Source organism: Elaeis guineensis, chromosome 1 (genome assembly GCF_000442705.2).
Source record: "Elaeis guineensis isolate ETL-2024a chromosome 1, EG11, whole genome shotgun sequence".
Lineage (NCBI taxonomy): Eukaryota > Viridiplantae > Streptophyta > Magnoliopsida > Arecales > Arecaceae > Elaeis > Elaeis guineensis.
Window position 1 is genome coordinate 95,477,038 of NC_025993.2, and position 22,235 is coordinate 95,499,272.

Here is a 22,235-nt window from a genome sequence, read left to right on the forward strand (position 1 = left end):
TATATTTCCGTATCTCTATTCAACCATTCATGCTGACTATTCTATAATAACATTGCTAGTAGTACATAGTGAAAGAGCATGTTAACTATAAGAAAAAAAGACTATTAGCGACGGTTAATTACCATCACTAATAGTCAGTTTGCCATCGCTAATGATATTAACGACAGCATGCCATCACTAAAAATCCGATAGAAATATCCTCATCGCTAATTACTACCATGGCTAATAAAGATAATTAGTGACGGTATTAGCAACAAAGTTTTATCGCTAATAATTTTAATTTTTCTTAATTAAACTATTAGAAAAATATTAGTGATGGCGAGTTCATTGCTACTACTATGGCTAATATTTTTTAATTTTTTGGATTAAAATTTAAAAAATATTAGCGACAACAGTTTGCATCACTAATGCCATCATTAATAGTTTTAAATTTTTTTAAAAATTTATAATTAAATATTTTAAAATCTACTTTAATCATAGTAATAAATAATAATATTTTTTAAAATCTATTATAAATATGATAATAATTATGTAACATAATCATAAATATAAAATTAATTATATTATGTTATAAATATAAATTATATAATTTTATATATAGATACTACTTTATAAATATCAAAATTGCATATATATCAAAAAAAAATCATATACAATCCTCATCCTCCTTATCCTCCTTCTACTCCAGTACGTCCTCTCCAGCAGCTGTTGGATGAGAGTTGGATGTCTCAGCATACTGTAACGAAAATAAATAAAATATTATTAATAAATTTTGATACAAAAATATATATATCGATATGGCAATATATATTTTGATATACTACTTCGATTCTCGAACAGATCGTTTGGATGGTTAGATTGAATTTTTATCTCCTACATCTTCTTTCCAGACTCAAGCCCAAATATGTGAAGCTTTTAAATATAAAAATTTAAAATAAAAAAAAAAATTATTAGTAGACTTATTGTGATGGCTGTGATAATAAGCCTAACTGATCGTGCAGATACAGATCTTGAAGAATCTCAATGTCCGTATCACAGACGGTGTCTCGAAAGCTCTGAGGTTGCTAGCTCCAAAGTCTCTGCACGACCTCCTCTATATGTGCGTCAGCGCACGTCTGGATCGTTGAGCCCTGAGAGGAGAATATCGAAGAAGATCCTCAAGCTGGTGGAGGGTCGAAGCTGTGGCCAAATCTTATGACCCGACTCTTGTTCACCCCTCCGATGGCCTTAAGCAATCTCTCAAGGTCAAAGAGGGGCTGAGAGGATAGACCTTTATCATACCATGATACGAGATACTCCGTATAATCCACCTATATAATTTAAAATTTTATTAGTTCATATATATCAGTATATATAAAAACTTAATAAATAATATTTTAAGTTGTTACCATGATTTGTCGAGATCGAGGATCTAAGTAATCTCCAATCCTCCTAAACTAGTATGTGGCCTCCTATATCTGCAACTACCTTGGTGCATAACCCAATTGCCATATCTATAATAAATAAATAATAAAATTAAATTAATTAAAATATATAGATGATTAATTTAATATGAAATTAATTTAAGTGTAGAATTTTTATCAATCTATCGAACATAAGATGTGTGCCAATGGAGCCGCTAGTGTGCTTGATCGAATGCTGCTAGATGTATCGATTCTATCATTCCTCTACCGCCTATCAGAGTACTTCACTGTACTCAATTAGTCGTAAAGGGCCTCTCATATGTTCGTCTGCATCCACTGATCTATGCAAAACTTTCAATCCGATGGTGACTCAAAACTAGAGTACTCTATGGTGGACTGTCGAGGGTTGTACAGCCCATCCCAGAACCTCTACATGGCTGCCACCTCGAAGGTCCGACAGCCAGCCTCTTCATCTTGAGGAGTCTCAAATCGATAGTATCCCTGCAAGTAGAAGCAACCTTATATTAATAAATAGAATACAAACCTACTGCAAATTTAAAAATTAAACATCTTTGACTTATCAGGAACATCTCTCAGGCTACATTACGAGCCTCCGATGGCCAACTGGAGAACTTGTTCACCGGCCCTGACATCCATCGTCGGATGATGCTGGTAACCACATGAGGCATCTGAAGCTTTGTAAATGTGCTACAAAATTTATTTTGAACAATAAATGTTAGACTTTAAAATGGCTAAAATTTAAATATATTTAATGAAGATATATAGTACATACATGCAGCTTTGAATATGGATGAGCTCTCTATCTTTTAGTCGAGTCAGAGGTATCGTGAATCAGGCGGATCCTCTGCCATGCCTCTGACTCTAAGAGCCGGTGCAACTCCATGTGACTGTGGGGTCATTGATGACCCCACATCGTCCGAACCTGAGAGTATCAAGACATCATAAAAAATATTATATTAGATAATAAAGAATAAAATAACATAAAAAAATATCTAAAGTATTATAATTTACCATGTGGTATGTGTGGTGCAGAAGCATGCGAGCTGGCAGCATGAGAGCTCTCTCCCTGACTGTGAAGGCTCCAACCTCAGAAAGACATGATCTATAATTTTTAAAAATAAAATTAACCATGCATCATATTATATTAACTGTGTATCAGAATAAAATAACTATGTATCATATTTATTTAACTATATATCATGATATGATTTTGTATTCTCCATGCAATAGGGACATACTAGCTTTCCATGTGTGCTCCATCCTGATAGCATCCCATGAGCAGAAAAATCACTAATGGTTGACATCAATACAGTCTTCATTATAAAATTCTGCTTCTTCGATATATCAAATGTACGTATGCCATCGGACTATAAGAATTTTAGCTCATCAAAAAGAGGCCATAGATATACATCAATATTTCTATCAGGATACCGTGGTTCAAGAATAACTAATGTAAGAAAGATATTTTGTTCTTTCATGTACATCCTAGGCAGCAGATTGTATGTAGTAATAAAGACTGACCAACATGAATGAAGGACCGCTGCATGACTGAACGGTGTAAACCCATCCATAGACAGATCCAGTCAGACATTGCATGATTTCTGAGCAAATAAAGGATGGCAAGCATCAAATTTTTTCAATGCCTCACTATCCGAGGGATGACTCATCATATCAGTGTACTTGCGAATCCCTTCTTTGTATCATATCATCTGTCCGTCAGTACTCTTAGACAACTAGAGCCTTCGAAGTCTAAGAGTGAGAGAAAGATATTGAAAAACTTTATATCGTATGTCCTTCTGATTTCTATCCTCTTGGCTCAACTTAAATCGACTTTCACCGCATATGTCATATGTACTTTTCAGTTGGTCCTCCTTGTAGGAAAGCATGCAATCATTATGACATGCATCTATCTTCTTGTATCCCATGCCTAACCCTTTCATCATTTTTTTTGAAGTATAGAAGCTCCCACTAAACTTCTCATCCTTCAGTAGTATCTTCTTTATTATTGCTACCATTCTATCATAACAATTAACCATTATATTAAACTTAACTTTTAAGTTCAACAATTTTGACACAGCTGATAATATAGTATGTATTTCACATCCTGACCATAGTAATTCATCAACATCTTTCAGCATATGATAGAAATCGTCACTGTCAGCTTCTGGATCATCCTCCATATCTCAGTCAAATTCAGGATCAGTTGCATTCATAACCATGTCTACCATTCTGTCTGTATTTCAGTCTTGCTGAGGACTTCTAATCCTTGCAATTATCTCTCATGTCTCTCCATGTATGTACCAATATTTGTAGTTTGACATAAATCCACTCCTATATAAATGGGTAATTATTGTATCCTATCAAGCATTTTTCTATTAACACATCTTTTACAAGAACAATGAGCCCGTCCTTGAACTAAGAGTGTAGCATTCCTAAAAATATAATCACAAAAGTACTTGATACTCTCCTTATATTCAGTAGAAATCACCCCGTTGACTACTCGACGGTCTATCTAACTACGGTCTATGGCACACTATCTAAAGATTCTGCATATATAAATATCAGATAAAATACTTACTAAATATTTTATCATTTAAAATAGCTTACATAATAAATACATCTTATCATCAACTAATAGGTATAGAAGGTCCTATCCCATTCAGAAATTATATTAATTCTATAGATCAATTACAGTAATCAAACGATATGCAATAAAGATCGAAAAAAATTTTGACAGTATTTTTTTTTAGTTCTCCACATATGGCTAAAGATGTGTGAGGAGAACTAAAGAAAAATATAATTTAAAATTTTTTTCGAACCCTCAACATATCATTTGATTATTATAATTATCTATAGAATTAATTATAATTTTCAAACTATCCAAACTAGATAGTCAATTGACCAATATACATAATTCTTCGATCCATATAAAAATATATAAATATATGGATAACATATAATATGTACATTAATCATAAGATAGGTCTATTGTTATATACAATGCAATAATTTTAAAATTTTTAAAATACTGAATTTTTAAGTAAAGGACATCATTGCAAATGGAGATGGTCGAAATACATGTCCCACGCATGCAGATTTGGAGCGTACTAAATGACTAGACTGTATGAGCATACCAGCATAACATCCAAGCAAATCCCATCCTGAAGGTTTCAAAGTACTGAGCGAGATTGCAAATAGGGATGGAAACAGGTCGGAGTGGGCCAGGCCACACCCATCCTTGAATCTGGTCCAAAATTTTTTTTCGGACTTCATGTCAGGCCTAGGGTCTAGAGTTTAATCATCGAGCTACTCCGACCACCATCAGAGTAGTTAAGTAGGCTAGAACTAGTCCAATGGTGGTCCGATCTCGAATCCCTACCGTCGAAGACCGTAAAGCTACTCTCGTCGAAAAGCTTTTCAAAATAATTCTACCTCTCAAGAATAATATTAATTTAAATAATATTATTAATAATATTATTTAAATTAATAATATTATTAATTTAAATATTATTAATATTTAAATTAATAGTATTTAAATTTAGATATTATTAATTTAAAATTAATTAGATAAATATAATTTTAAATATTAAAAAATTAAAAAGGTGGGAATGAATTATGGCGACGGTGATGGAGCCATTGCCATCACCGTCGCTAAAAATCACCTGACGGCTCTGACGGTGGTGCAGGTTTTGGCGATGGATCTGGTGTGGGTTTGGCGATGGGTTGGCGATGCCATGCTCTGATGGCTAGGCATCCAAAGGGGGAGGGTGGAGGGAGAAGGGGGAGGCAGCCACGGGTTCAGTCTGATAATGGGCCGGAGGGGTGGGGGGAGAAGGGAGAGGCAGTGGGGGGTCCGATCCAAAAAGGAGAGGGGCAATCTGATGAAGGGGGAGGCAGTGGGGGCCTCGATCCAATAAAAAGAGGATGATCCGACAAGAGAAGGGCTCAGGAATATGCGATTTGGTGAGGGAACGTCAGATTGGAGGTGGGGACGGCGGTGTGAGGGCTAGGGGGAGGACATCAGGGGCTTCGATGGTGCAGCAGAGGAGAAAGAGGACTGGAGGTGGGGGAAAAGGGGAGGTCGAGGGTGATCTGATAAGGGGAGGGCTAGAAAACATGTGATTCGATTGATGAGGAGACATCGGATCGGAGGCAGGGACAATGGTGCAGGGGCTAGGGGGAAGAGGTCAAGGGCTTCAACGGTGCGGTGGAGGAGAAGGGATCGGAGGTAGGGGGAAGAGGGGAGGCTGGGGGGAAGTGGGGAGGCAGTCGGGGGACCCAAGAGGTGTTTTTAGGATAGACTATTAGCAGCAGCTAGCTTTCGTCACTAAAACCATCACTAATAGATATTTTTAAAATTTAAATTAAAATCATCAATAATAAGTATTTAAGCCATTGTTAATAAGTATTTAAGCCGTCGCTAATACCTCCTTTTAGTGATGAAAAAATTTTTCATCGTAACATTTGGTCGGTAAATCTAAGTATTAGCGATGGCACATCATCGTCACTAATAGTCATCGCTAATAACATAAAATACCATCTCTAATAAGTCTTTAGAACCGGGGGGAGGAATCCAGGGGAAAAAATTAAGATTATTAGCGACAATAAATTACCATCGCTAATAAGATAAATCCGTCACTAATAATCTTAAAAATAAATTAAAAAAATAAAATTACTTGGTCATTAGAGACGGCAAAATATCATCGCTAATAAGATAACCTAGTCACTAATAATCTTAGAACAATATTAAAAAAATAAAATTACTTGATTATTAGCAATGACAATATGCTATCGCTAATAAGATAACTCCATCACTAATAATCTTAGAATTAAATTAAAAAAATAAAATTACTTCTTATTAGAGACACAACTTACTGTCGCTAATAATTTTTTTATGATGGCAAATTTGTTGGTCTCCATTCATCATCAATAAAAATTGTTATTAGTGATAGCAGTTTTGCTATCGCTAATAGCCGTCAGTAAAAAAAGTATTTTCTTGTAGTGGTTGGTGAATTCAAAAAGAAGATAAAAATTTCAAAAGAATATATTAGGTTTGTCCTTATGTTTTATGATTTTTGTTAATATGTCATAGATACCTTGAATTCTTTCTAGTATTGCATACTTTATTATGTTTTATTAGTCAAAAACTTATGCATATATAGGTACTTCGATCTTTTTCTGAAAATTATTCTTTGTTTTGTTTGATCATATCTTGATACATAAGATAAACTTCATGTATTTTTAATATAGTTGTTATACATCATATCTTCTAGTGATAATTGAAGATATACATAGTAAATCAAATGAGCCTACAAATCAAACAAAGGGGCAAAAAAAAAGAAAAGACTAACAACTAAAATTTAGGATGATTTTACAAAGTATGAATTATAAAAGAAAATAGATGAAAAAATTATTAAAAAAGAAGAGGCAACATATAATCATTACAAAAGAATATTCAATGGAGCTAGTAGCTTAGGGACAACACATTTGAAAAGTCATCCTGATAAGTGTCATCCATTTTTTAAGAATGCTATTATTAAAGGCCAACAAATGTTGCAAGCATTATTAAAAAGAGAGGATGGTACTTGTTCTTTGAACACATATACATATGATGAAGATGTTAGCCATAAGAAACTTCTACAAATATTTATTATGCATGAATATCTATTTTCTATGGTTGAGCATGATGGATTTATTGATTTTATTAAATCTTTGTGACCATCTTTTGAATTAAAGAGTTGCATAACTCTTAAAAAGGGGATTATGGAGACATATTTAGAGGAAAAACAAAGATCTATGATATATTTGGTCTATTTTCTTATTGGATAAGTGCAACTATGGATTTATCGACTTCTAAACAAAATAAGTCTTATTTATGTGTGACAACATTTTTTTGATGATGATTAGAATTTGAAAAAGAAAATAATTAACTTTATGCATTTGAGAGGAAAACATGTGGGAGTCAATTTATACAATATATTTGTAAAAAATATGATAGGTTGGAATATTGATTGTAAGTTATTTTTTTTTAGCATGGGATAATTGCAATACCAATGATGTTTGTGTTAGAGAAATCATGAAAATGCTTCAAATAGCACTTGTATGCAATGGCCAGTTCTTTCATGCATGTGTGGCACATATTATTAATTTAGTTGTACAAGATGAACTAAAAAAAATTAATATGATAATTAAAAATATTTGAAAATGGTGAAGATTGTTTGAAGCTCTCCACTATAATTAGAAGAGTTTGAGAAGAAGGCCAAAGAATGTAATTTGGAGACATACAGAGATTTGTCACTTTGATGTTTCTACCTGGTGAAACTCTATGTATATGATGCTCAGGAATGCTTATCTTGAGGCTTTTAAGAGATTGTAGTGTGATGATCCATGAAAATTCGATATGTATCCAACAAATGATCAATAGAAAGAGATAAAAATATTTTGTCACGCTTTGAAAACCTTCTATAACATCACTGAGCTCCTTTCAAGCACAACATATCTAACTACAAATCTATTTTTTAAAAAAATTTATCAAATTTAATTATAAATTGTTGAGTGGTGTATCAATCCTAAGGATCAATTTTTCTTGTTATGGCATTATCAATGAAGGAGAAATTTGACAAATATTGGCAACAATCAAATCTAAAGGGCTCACTCCTCCATCCTTGCTATAAAATGAAGATGATAAAGTTTTATTACTCATAAATCTATTTTTAAATGGAGAAAAAGAGATCAGTAATGTTCATAATATCATTCAAAAGCTTTATAGTGAGTATGAAAGAAATTTTCTTCTTCTTCTATTCCACTTACTTACGACATTGGTTCATTGAGGAATAGGAGATATATTTTTGATGAGTTTGATGAGATAGAAGGAAGAAAAAAAATGTTTGCTCAATTTATGAAGGAGAATGCACAGCAACAATAAATTAGAACAAATATATATATATATATATATATATATATATATATATATATATATATATATATATATATATATATATATATGGAGGAATCTATTTGGTGATATGTTGAAGGTGATGTTTTTGATATTTTAGACTGATGAAAATCTAATGGTTTAAAGTATCCTATCCTGTCTTAGATTACAAGAGATATTTTGACAATTTTAGTACCTACTGTATTTTCAAAATTAGTATTTAGTATAGGCCAAGTGATAGATACATTTCGAAGTTTATTAGATCCTAATATTGTTGAAGCTGTGATTTGTCTTCAAGATTGACTAAGATCTGAGAAAAAAGATAACTTACTATATTTTATATAATATTTTTATTAAGTTTAACTTATTTATAATACTTTACTAGTTATCATTTTATTTTATTTTAGATCCGATTGCTTTTGTTATTCATGATTTTGGTTTCCCTATTATGTCGGATAGCTATTCTATATCTGTTGAAGACTCAAATAAATCAACATCAATTCATATATTATGATAAGAATAAATGAATATAATATATAATTTTAAAAAATTTAGTTATTATTTTTATTTATATAATAATATCATTATTTTTGTTTCAAGGTGATTATCGATTGAAACATTGAAGATTGTCATATGATGTTATTGAAGTAAATTAAATTATTTTACTTAATTGTTTATGAATTTCTAAAGATATTTGAGTTTATGGAATATAGTTAAGGTTTATCTTTAAATGAGATTAACCATGGTGGATGGTGGTTATATTTTTGATACTATTTATGTATTTAAATCTTAATTCTTATATCATTTATCTTATAAGGATTATGCTATTTACTTGAATCATTTGTCATTTGAATGCTTGCTCTTTTAGTAATTGGAAGCCATAGATTTAAAATAATATTATGGTTCTCATTATGATGAAGTGGAAATATATAGGAGCTCTAGTGAGAAAATAAATATATATTTATTCATTTTTGAATGATTATTGTTTTAAAATATTGATGCAACTTAATTAATTTTTTATTTTCTTTTATTTGCATTTAGGTATTTTTATTACAAGTATGGATAAACATACATTCATATTAACTAAAAAGTGTGTTGGTGATCATTTGGATTCTTAATATAAGGTACATATTATCTCTATTTTGAATATTTTAGATTTTCATAATCTATGTTTTGCTTTCAATGAAGCTTTGGATTATAATTATCCTTCTTACATGTAATTATGATTATCTTGAATTGTGATCATGATTATCTTAGATTTTTTATGATCATGTCATTATATCTGATTTTTATCATTGAATTTTGTTTAAAATTTGATTAATATCTAAAATAGTATCCAATTTATATCCGTATTTAGATAAATATATATGGATATATTTAATATCTGATTTGCATCCATTTCTATTTACAATAAATACGAATATACTTAATATTCGATTCATATCCATATTTGTTTATAATAAATATGGTTATGCTTGATATCCGATTCGCATCCTTATCCGTTTAAAATAAATATAAATATTAATTTTGATATCTGTTTAATATTCATAGTTTATCCATATTCATTGAAAAATAAGGATACAAATATAGATATACCAGTATCTAATTTGTATCCGATTTATTTTCAGCGCTACCTGATATAACAAAGTGATTATTTGAAATGATAACAAATCCAGCTTTGAGCCTCCATGCCAGAATCTGGATTAAGCCTGAATTCCTATTAGATGGTAGTAGGTTCATGTCAGTTTAAGTTCATGTGCAGGACCATGGCCTGCCCATAGTCCAACGTCCTTGGGTCCAAAGAGATTTTAACATACAATAAAAGATGCCTACTTTAAATTTAGAGTGAACCAAAGATTGAATCCAAAAAAATGACTTGAGTCCATAAAAAACAGATTAGTAAGCGAAGCAATACAACCAGGTAGTATTGATCAAACCACCATCCATTATACCTTTGAGTACGGATAACACAACAGCAAGCCAGATCATTTTTACATATAATTGAAACACCAAACACCAGAGCAACCGGTTCATATTGTTAAACAATCCCTAGCATATATAGAAACAAAGAAGAAATAGCTCTAATAGTAGAAACCATGAATCCTCAGGAAATAGGCCTGGATTGTGAGGGATCATACAAGACTCACTCCCACTTAGTCCTAATTTTCTTGGTATGTCTGAAATCAAAGATCAAGGCCAAGCTCCCATCCATCCTCTTCATAGCAAACCTCTCCACCAACACATAACAACTAAACTTCCTCCACCCATTTCCCCCTCCATATTCCTCCACCCTCTCTACCTTCTCTTCACCAGCAACCCATCCTCCCCTGTTCTCCTCCCATCTCATCCTTTCCCATATTGCCGAACTCAACCCTATCCCTTCTTCCATCGAGTCAAGGGGCTTAAACCACAGAAATCCATCAACACTCCTTTCAACATCTTGTTTGGCTTCCCTACCATTCAAGAAAACCATTTCCGCCCGAATACTAGAATTCACTTCCACAACCTTCCCTTTGCCATGCGAATTCTCGCGTGTGTATACCTCTTCCCAGAATTGGTCTAGAGTCATCTCATAGAGCATAGAAAGGTTCATTTGTTCTTCGAAGCTCGCCTTTTCCTTCACAAACACAAAAGGAATGTACCACTTCCCAACACCTACCTTAGGAGAATTCATGGCAGATATTGGGAAGTCCAATTCGGACAGGCGTGCATGCAGGGATTTGTTTCTTCCAGAAGCCTCACTTAAGCTATAATTCTTAGGCTTCGAAGCATAGACCCTCCAATACCTTGTCCTCAGCAACCAGGGAGGGTAGCCATCAGAAGCTATGGACTTAGCAGTGAAGCAACCTTTCTTTCCCACGATCTCCATCTGTTGGTAGATGTTCGTATGATCAAAAGGCCTTGGTTTCAAATCCTTTACACATCGGCAGAAGCAGCATGTTGTCTTATCCTCCTCTTTCGAACATGTTAACGCTTTCCTGCAAATTTTCATTGCATCATAGTGTTTAGGAATTAGAATTCATGTCCGGAAGAAGTTTGGAGTAGAAGTTGAGAAATATAAATGATGTTACCCCTTATGCTTTCCTTTAACAAGGATGACATAGTAGCGATTTGATGAGAGTGGTTGATCCATAACCGGGACAAAGATAACTACTTCAGTGTAGGTGGCAGAGCTCTGTCCATTTGGCTGTGTGTATTCGATGGTGAGGATCCTGTTCTGGGGGAATGGGAGATCCCGGACTCGTGTATCTTTGCATAGGCCCCAACAGCATGTTGGCTCGGCTACATCCGGTCCTTCATCCTGGAGAACAAGATAACCTGAGTTCGGACCTTCAGGTGGCGACTGGAGGGCAGCATCGGGAGAGTCCTTGAAGACGGAAAGTAGCCTTGTGGCGTACATTTTTTTTTCTCTCTTAGCCTTTGGCCTCTGTTTACAGCCTTGCAGGTTATAGAAAAGTTTAGCCCTATATAGTCGCTCAAGAGACTCTTTCTCTCTCCCTCTCTCAATTTTTTTCTCTCTCTCTCTCTTAAATTTATGTTATTTGGAAGGTTCAACTTGATGACTTAGAGAGGAAGCGCCCTCAAGTTTGAAAGTCGACTTGTTTTTAAGACATTTACAGAGGTCAGGATATCCCGGCGGCTATCACAGTGCCGTTCGCCGAGGTTTCTGGAGGTTGAATGTTAATTATTTTAATAATTCTGGATCTATGAGTTTGTTTGAATTCGTTGCCATTTCTATCTTTTTTTTGAAGCAGTGTTTGATTTCAAAGTTCGTACACGGTTATATATATTTGTTATTTCTATAATTTTGAGTCTGATTGAGTATGCGGACACGGCAGGGCCCAGAGCATCCTCATTGTATGGTCCAAAGCTTATCCAAAACCAATTATATCATTTGCCAGATCCTCAGGTTCGGAAGTCAACTTTTTCTTAGAGGTCGATATCTTAATTAATATCCATCGTATTGGGTCTGAGAGGACACGTAGGTAGCTTACTTCTGTCGGTGGTCCTGGTCCTGGTGGAACCTCAATTTGGAAAATTAAGCTAAGAGGCCAACCATATGCGGTGGCAAATCCCCATTATCTCAGAAGCCAACTATGAAAGTCAAATCTATATAAGAGGCCAACGATACATAGCTAAATCAACCATATATAGTCACTCAAGATATCCTCTCTCTGTCACTATTTTTCATTTTTTTGCCCTCTTTCTCGTAAATTGATGTTACTTGGAAGCTTCAACAGGATGAGTTTGAGAGGAAGCTTCCTTCGACTTCTTTTTGAGACATTTATGGAGGTCGGAATATCAAAATGGCTGTCACATTGCTGTTCGCTGAGATTTCGGAGGTTGTATGTTAATTATTTTAATAATCTGTGCTCAATATCTGGTTGGAGATTTGGAGCGCTTGGTTGGGATATCTTTAACTTCTAATCCCGAGGCAAGGCAAGATTCTGATGATGGGTTAACCTCTGGACACACTCCGCGGTTGAAGATGGCGGTGTCTTCTCCTCCTTTGGATCCGATTGCTGCCTTCTCTGGCCATAAGGATCTGGTTACTGAACTAGGTATGACCTCAGCTCCTTCTGTTGTTCCCAACTCGGTTGGAGAATGAGTTGACTACGGAGTTGGCACTTGATTGGTCCTGGTAGAGCAGTTAGCTCACCTGCCGGTCCTATCACAACCGTTACTCGATTGGATTGTTCCTCTTCTATGGATCTGGTTGATTTGATCTTCTTTCCGGTGGCATTAGCGGTGCTTGATTCAAATTCTTCTATTCTCACACCTTTCAGTGCTAGGCCAGCTGTCTCTAGACCTTCTTTTGAGCCAAAGCTAAGCGACTCAATTAGAAATTGGGCTTGTTTGGATTACCAATGTGAAGCCACTTTGAACTCTAAGTTGGTTGAGCCAATGATGTCTACTCCCTCGGACCCAATATGCTTCTTGGTTGACCGAATGCCAATTTGTTGGGGCTCTGGTTTTCAATCAAATAGTTCTCTATCAAACAGGATTATAAATAAAATTAAATAGTCAGATATCAATCAAATAGTTCTCTATCCAAATCCACATCCATTTCTCTTTGACAGATATAGATATGCATATGGATATTAGCTAAATACTCAAATTTCTATCGATAAATTTAGATGCAAAAATAGATCTGAACAGACATTATCTGATCCATTTTTATCCCTAGAAGAAAGCTCTCAATATTCTAGGCATGCTTAAAAGTATATAGATAAAACCCATTATATTGTAGAAAAATAATCCTCAGTAGATCTCTCCGCCTTTAGACAATAAACTATTAATTTGTTCTTATAGAGTGTAGATATGTGCACATAGATAAGTGTGAACAAGTGTCATTTCATAATTAACATTCATTATTTTCCTTTGTTACAATAGTTAATAATAAATGTTATTACTTTTTTCCGAAAAAAAATGAAGAATATAATAGATGATCTCTTATGAGAGAGAAAAGATCGGAATTGGGCGGTTGCTAACAGGATAAGATCTTAACGTCGGTCAAGGCCCTCAAGGGATATGGAAAGGGGCACGTCGGTCACGGACGTCTGAGTGAGTGACTACGGCAAGCAAGTCGCCGGATTGACGAAGTCCATCCGACTTCGAATCTTCAAATGATAAGTTGATAGATGCGTAGTGGTGCGGCTTTGGATTGGGAGTCTGTGGACGGTCATGGCCGTAGTTTTTGGACCGCAGTCCTTGTGGAATCCTTCTCTCGTAAGACCTTGTCACTCGTTTCAGCTTTGGACCGCGGAAATTTTGGCCTGACAATTCACCCAAGAGAGACAACCACCATTCAAAGATGCACTCGATCTTTATCTCTGGCCATACGTCGAATACCAATCAACTTTTGGTATATAAGAATAGTCAATCAAATTCGATGGCTTCGCTACAAAATATGTCAATTATGTCGACACTGTTGGTCCTGAACCCTCCAAAATATGTCGACACACTAAGGCTTATCTAGCTGTTAAGGAGGTTACCTCTAGGCTTATGTCAATTAGAAGAAGAAAATTTGAGTTGGGAGAAACCTCAAACCAGCCATGCTCTGTTGATAAATCTCCTCTCTCTTTAGAGCCCACTCCATATCACTCTCTTTCCCATGAAATTATTCTTTCTTGGGCCAAACAAATATGGCATCCAAATTTCTGATCTTGATGTTGGCAAGGTGGTCCAACTTATCCTTGAGATGGAGTTGTCTAGGGCTACAAAGCCTCTAGTTAAAGTTATCTTTGCTTTGAGTATAATGCTATTAAAACTTCCTTGTCATGCCTATTCCATATTGGAATGTGAGGGAGCTTGGGGACCCATTAAAAGGACAACTGTTTGGGATGTAATCTCCTCTTTGGGATGTTGTATGGTTCGCCTTCAAGAATCTAAGTTAGACTTTATTTCATCTTCTACTTTGAACTCTCTCGGGTTGTCAGATTGATACCTGTATTTCCCTTCCTGCTAATAGATCCTCTGGAGGCATTCTTCTTGGTTAGAATAGCAAGAGATTCAATCTTCTACATGAAGTCATTTTCTCCTTCTCTATCATGATTTGATGGTTTGATAATATCACACCTCAAATCCAACGCATAACATAATCATGCTATCGAGGGATACTACCCTTGATAACATGAAGCCAACAGTTACATTTTTGAATGGAATAGAGGATCCATCATAAATAAAATATAATAAAGAGGATTAATTTCAATCTTTCATTAAATAATTAAATCAAGACTAGTTTAGAGCATCTAAATCTAAAATTAAATACCAAATCTATATTCTAAATCTCATAAAATAATTGATCATAAGTCTGTAATAATCTAATAGACTAAATTCAGCCACAAAATTTCTAAAGTTGTTCACACAGACAAGTCTGGATCCTTCATCGTTCCTAGCGGTCTTAATCTTCTAAAAAAAAATAAAAAAGATATAAGCTATACCAGCTCAGTAAAAAAAAAATCTATGCTTTCTTACTAGATCAAGCATAAATTTTTTTTATGATAATATAATATTTAAAAAATAATAAATATTATAAAAATAAAATATTTCATAAAATATATAAAAAATAAATCCTAAAGATAATCATATATGCATAAATCATGAATATTTCGTAAACATGATTCATAAATCATTCTTGTTATATATTCACAATATAGTTCAAAGCATTGCTCTCAAATATTTATGCTATGGTCTCTTTATATCCGTGGTAGGGCTTGTATTCTTAATCAACAGAGTTTTTGTTTCATACGCCAATTTTATACCTGATTGCAGAGCCTATGTTCATACGGATGCAAGCTTTGGATGTCAATGTTTTTCAATTTTAGAAATTCATAAATAACTATCTAAGAACTTTTAAAATTTTTATATCTTTTTCTTCAAAACATACACATACATAGATGGAAGACTACTAAATAGTATAATCAGATTTATATTTTATAAACACATTATTTTCATTAAACATATCCATGAAGCACTTTTTATAATAAAGCATTATCTTCTTAATACCTATGCCGATCTTTTTATTTTATGAAAAATATGATTATATCAATGAAAATCATATGCATGAAAAATATAAAAATTTAAAAATAAATAAGAAAAATAAAATTTATTTACCTCATCCATCCTTGATCTTCAGACTTTATTTGGAGAATTAGCTAATCCTATTTAAAACATTAAAAATATAATTAATTTTTTATTTGATAAATTTAATGAAATTAAATAATATGAAGATGAGACCATTGATCGGATGATCAGTCTAATAAATCAGATGGGTCAAATCTAAATGAGTCGATCAAAAAATTATGAAGTACAGATTGGATTAAGATCAAGATCGATCAATGAGGTTCATCAATAATGAATTTCAAAGATACTCGATATGATCTGGATGGGATTGACGTACTATATGGATATCAAAATTATTTTGGATCTCTCTAAAAAGATTATTTCAAGGTTATATCCAGATTCATAGATCAGATAGAGAGAGAAAGAGGGAGTAGAGAGTGGAGAGAGAGAAACCCTTCTCTTTCTTTTTCATTTTTTCTTTTCTTCTCTTCTTCTTCTTCTTCTTCTTCTTTTTCTTCTTTTCTTCTTCCTATCTTTGGCCAAATAGGGGAAGAAGGTTGTGAAGGTCATCATGGTCCGATTAGGTGCAGCAGCCATGATGGGACATGATCGGTGGTAGGCAACGGTGTGGTGAGCGGCCAATAAGAAAATCATGAAAAAAGCTTGAGAAACAGGGGATCCAATCCTCTTTCTTAAATTTTTAGTCATTGGTCACTCACTAATGTCCATGGCCTCATCCAGACAAGCTATAGGGGAGTCGAGCAATCCGACCAAACATCTAGCATCAAGTGGCGATAGTATTTGTGGTCGAAAAAAGAGAAAGATAGGTCAAAAAAATAGGAGATTTCTTCATGATGGATTTCTGATGAAGTCAATAGTCGACAGGAATGCCCAAAGCCATAGAAGAAGGGGAAGAGAGAGAGAGAAGGAAGAGAGGGACCTTTACCTCAACTCTAGTGGCATCTCTAGCCCCAATTTTCAGCAAACACAAGTCTAGGGTGCCATGAGCTTTGAAAGGAAGAAAAGAGACAGAGAAGGAAGGGAGGATGCTCATGGTGGAGGGTCTTGGAGGAAGGAGAGTCCTAGTTATAGAAATCCCTAGGGTCCCAATGGCCGTAGGACTCTGGTTCCTTCCCAGATTCATTAGAGAAGAAGATTCCCGATGAGAGTCTTCTTCCAGCTCTTTTTTTTGTATTTCTTTTTTTTGGGGGCGTGGGCTTGGGGACTTGGGCTGACAAGTAATGGGCTGGTTCAATAGATCAGGCTATCATATTCTACCGCCTTAAAAATGTTTCCTCCTCAAATTTTATTTTATATTCATTCCCAAACCAATAGGAGTGCTTAGTTTTCATTTAATACTTCATCATGCTTCTGTTACATAACTCTAACCTAAGCTCATGCTTCTAGAACTCAATACTCTAGATCAGTTTCTATCAACCCTAGCTTCCTCATCTAAAATGAGGCAATTTTTGAACAAAACATCGATGAAAATAACTTTCCTAAAAGAAGAGATAACATATAGTGATTTATTTAATTCTTCAAGTATGTAGTTAAACTTAGAAGACAATGAGGAATGAGAAGAATTGTAATCCAGTAGCACATGAACATCTATGGGGTAGCTATAATGATACCTGTAACAACTTGATTGCTTGCACTGTCATCCTACTAGATCAAAGTGAACATCCATACATCTCCTTGTTGTTTTTGATCTATTAATTTGGAAGACTTTGCACTACCCTTTTTCTTAATAAGATAATCTTGTGCCATATATCCTATTCCATTGCATAAAAAGCATGCTTCTAGCTTCTTGAGATAAGATTCATAATGATTTTTAACATAGTATTCACAGATCATGGCTTCTTTATTCTTATCCAAGTTATTTGTTGAAATTTTCTATCGATCATTTAGCTGGTCTTGGTCTCTTTTTATTACTCCTATCCTATTTTGATCTTTTCATCTCGGATTTCACTTTCAAAGCTCATTCTAGTATATCTTTATAAGCATTAAAAATATGAGAAGACACATGAGGCCAAATCTCATAGTCTTAAATCCTATTCAAATATTTTAGCTTTGCTCCTTTTGGACTCCATAAGCTAGGGGTAGAAATGGCCTAACTCATCGAATTATTTGTATACTCCAGTACTATTATGTCATTTTTTTACTTTAAAGCCAATAACTCATTCTCCTTTACTAATCTCATTGATCTAAAAAAATATTGATCATAAAATATCTTTTTGAACTCCTCTCATGTCATCTAGTCATCAGCATTCCCATACGTAGCCTTTATTATAGTCTATCAAAATTCAGCATTTTCTTTCAACATAGGTATGGGTAGGATCACCTTCACATCCTCGAGATTCTGTAGCGCATCAAACATCTTCTCTATTTCTCAAATCTAGGTCTTCACGACTAGAGGATCAAGTCCACCCTCAAATAGTTGTAGGTTGAGCCTTTTGAACCTCTTATAATATAACTCCATCGATGGTATAGGTCGAGGAGTGGCTTGTGTCTATTACTATTACTGAATAAGTTGAGTGACTACTTGGCATATTCTAGCAACATCTGTCTGAGTGGCTTGCATAATAGAAGCCTATTCAATCAATTGGTTGGCATCTCCCTTCATAGTCATTCTTGCTTCTCTCCTCCTAATAGCTAAGTTTACCAAAATTTCATCCTCTCTATTGCTCATCATCATCTATCAAAAATATTAGCATTAATCAGCTTCCTTAAGTGAGCAATGGGAACTCTAGGAAAACTTATCTACTCTCATTCAATTAAACATATCTAACTAAACAAGACCTAATTATCCATTGCTAAACTTTAAGTTCTACCCATGATTAGACCTATTGCTCTAATGCCATACAATGTCACATCTCAAATCAGGGATATAATACGGCCATGCTACCAAAAGATACCACCTTCAATAATATGAAGCCAACATTCATATTCTTGAATAGAATAGAAGATCCATTGCAAATAAAATGTAATAAAGAGGATCAATTCTAATCTTTCATTAAGTAATTAAATCAAGACTAGTTCAAAACATCTAAATCCAAAATCAAATACCAAATTCATATCTCAAACTTTTTAAAGTAATAGACTACAAATCCATAATAATCTAATAAATTAAGTTCAAGTATAAAATTTTCAAAGTTGCTAGTGGAGACCTCTAAGCTTGGATCCTTTGTCATTTCTAGTAGTCTTAATTCTCTGAAAAAAATAATAAAAAAGATATGAGCTACACAAACTCAGTAAATAAATCTACACTTTTTTACTGGATTAAACAAAGTTTTTCTATGATAATATAATATTTAAAAATAATAGATATCATAAAAATAAAATATTTCATAGAGTATATAATAAAATAAGTCATAAGGATATTCATACATGTAGAAAAAAATACAAATATTTTATAAACATATTCATACTACAGTCACTTTATACCCATGATAGGGCTCATGTTCTTAATCAATGGAGTTGTTGTTTCGTGTTCCAATTTTATATCTACTGATAGGACTTATGTTTATATGGATGCTAGCTCCAGATGTCGGTTTTTTTAATTTTAAGGATTCATACATAGCTATCTAAAAGTCTTTAAAATCTTTGTATCTTTTTCTTCAAAATATACATATACAAAGGTGAAAGACTACTAAATGGCATAACCAGATTTATATTTCATAAACATGCTATTTTCAGTAAAAACATTGATGAAACCACTTTTATAATAAAACATAATTTTCATAATATATATACCAATCCTTTTGTTTTGTAAAAAAAATGATTTCATCAAAGGCAGATCACATGCATAAAAAATATAAAAATTTAAAAATAAACAAGAAGAGTAAAATTTATTTATCTTGTCCATCCTAGATCTTTAGACTTTATTAGGAGAATCAACTAATCCTATTTAAAATATTAAAACTATAATTAATTTTTTATTCGATAAATTTAATGAAATTAAATAATATAAAGAAAAGACTGTTGATCAGATGATCAGTCCAGTAGATTAAATAGGTCAGATCTAATTGAGTCAATCAAGAAATTATGAAGCATGGATTGGATCAAGATCAAAATTGATCAATAAGGTTCATCAATAATAAGTTTCAAAGATACTCGACATGGCCAAAGTGGGATAAACATATAGCATGGATATCAAAGTGATTTTAGATCTCTTTAGAAAAATCATCTCAAGTTTATACTAAAGTCCATGGATCAAATAGAGAGAGAGAAAGAGGGAGAAACCCTAGAGGGAAGGAGAGAGAGACACAGAGAGAGAACCCTTCTCCCACTTTTTCTTTTTCTTTTTTCCTTTTCTTTTCTTCTCTTCTTCTTCTTTCTTCTTCCTTTCTTCAACCGAACAGGGAAAGAATGTTGGGATGGTGGTCAAGGTCTGGTTGGGTGTGGCAACCATCGCAAGACATGATCGGTGATAGGCTACGAAGGATAGCCAGTAGTGATGAGCAATCGATAAGAAAATTATGGAAAAAGCCTGAAAAACAAGGGATCTAACCCTCTTTCATAGATTTTCAATTGTTGGCCACTCATCGGTGGCAATGGCATCATCGGGATAATCAGTAGGGAGGCCAAACAACTCATCCAAGGGTCTAGCATCAAGTGGCTTATATGTGTATGTATGAATGTGTGTGTGTGTGTCTATATATATATATACACATACACACACATAAGGCTGCAAATGGATCGAGTTGATCCGTGATCCACCCCAACCTGATCCGGTTAGACTCGACCCGAACCCATTTAAAAGACCCATGGAGCCGGATCGGGTTCAAAAATTAGATCTGTTCCTTTTTTTGGGTCAGGTCGGATTTTTTGAATTTGGACCCGACCCGACCCGACCCGATCCGTGAAGATTTTTGGGTTAATTTAGATCTTAAGAAACATAACCCGACCCGATCCGATCCGGACCCAAATATAGGATCCAAACCCAGTTAGAGTGACTCACCCAAATAGGAGTTTGGGTTTGGGCCAAAATTTTTCAAACCCTTCGATCTTTTCCATCCAATTTTCAAAGTAAAAATCTTCAAAACTAAAAGTTTTTTCAATCCTTCAGTTCTTTTATTTTGACTGTTGTAACATTTATAACAATCTGAGGAAGAAAGATTGGATGGATTCCTGGTAATTTAAATGAAGGGCATCTCAATTACTTCTTCTGGCTTCTTATTGGGCTCAGTTTTTTAAACCTTCTGGTTTATGTTTACTATGCCATAAGGTACAAAAGCAAGAGGACTTCTTGAATTTCAATTTATTTTGTTGACTTAAAAAAATTTCAGAGCATACTCTAATGTGCATAGATATTGTGTTATCCACAGCATATATAATCTCATTTTTAATCATTTACAAGTATTCATCTTATATGATGTTTTAGATAGGAACAATTATATCACTATATAAAATTCATATTTTTTTACTTATCATCTTTTGTGTGGACTTTCGGAATCTTGACACTCCTCAAAAATTACTTGTTTTCCTCTACTATCCAATACAATTAATTATTAGAAATTACAGTTGGAAGATTGGAGGAGAAAAAAAGAAAAGAGACCTTTCTTAATTATTATCTAGCATTAGAATTCATTGATGGCAGGTTTCAAATAAATTAAACCCGTGATCCGATCCAATCCGAATCAAATCTGAATCATACCTGCATTTCATGGATTGGGGTCAAGTTATATATAGACCCGATCCGACCCGAATGATCCAATAGATCAATAAATTCGACCATGGATCTGACCCGACCCGACTGGATTTTTTATTGGGATGGGTATGGATCCAATATCAAGATCCGATCAAGAAATCGGGTCGGATCGGGATCACTCAGGGTCCGATTCGACCAGACCCATTGGCTGGCCTACACACACAAATATATATATCAATATGAATATGTACGTACGAATGTATGTGTGTGTGTCCATATATATATCTATATGTATGGGCACGGGCGTGTGTGTGTCTCTATATATATATATAAATCTATATGTATGTATGCACGTCTATATATATATATATATATATATATATATATATATATATATATATATATATGAATGTATGCATGTATGTATGTGTATATATATATATGCACACCCACAAATATATATAAATACATATACATATACACAAATACACACACACACACACATACATATATATATGTATACAAAATAATATATACAAGTGTGTGTGTGGTGTGTGCTTATATATATATATATATAATATATATATATATATATATATATATATATATATATATAATATATATATATATATATATATATCTGTATACATACAGGTATATA

At 33.7% G+C, this 22,235-nt stretch overlaps 1 protein-coding gene across 1 annotated transcript; it reads right to left on the bottom strand.

The window, feature by feature from the left end:
- Positions 1-10,215: 10,215 nt before the first annotated feature.
- LOC105031993 (uncharacterized) lies at positions 10,216-11,921 on the bottom strand. Its single transcript, XM_010906311.4, has 2 exons — positions 11,430-11,921; positions 10,216-11,336 (listed from the first exon to the last, which is right to left on the bottom strand). The coding sequence occupies exons 1-2, from the start codon at positions 11,756-11,758 to the stop codon at positions 10,502-10,504; spliced, it is 1,164 nt and encodes a 387-aa protein (XP_010904613.1). The 5' UTR covers positions 11,759-11,921; the 3' UTR covers positions 10,216-10,501.
- Between the last annotated feature and the right edge of the window lie 10,314 nt (positions 11,922-22,235).

Coding starts and splice junctions, on each gene's coding strand:
- LOC105031993 (XM_010906311.4), bottom strand. CDS start 11,758: ATGTACGCCACAAGGCTACTTTCCGTCTTCAAGGACTCTCCCGATGCT. Junction 11,337..11,429: donor GTTAAAGGAAAGCATAAGGG/GTAACATCATTT, acceptor GAAAATTTGCAG/GAAAGCGTTAACATGTTCGA.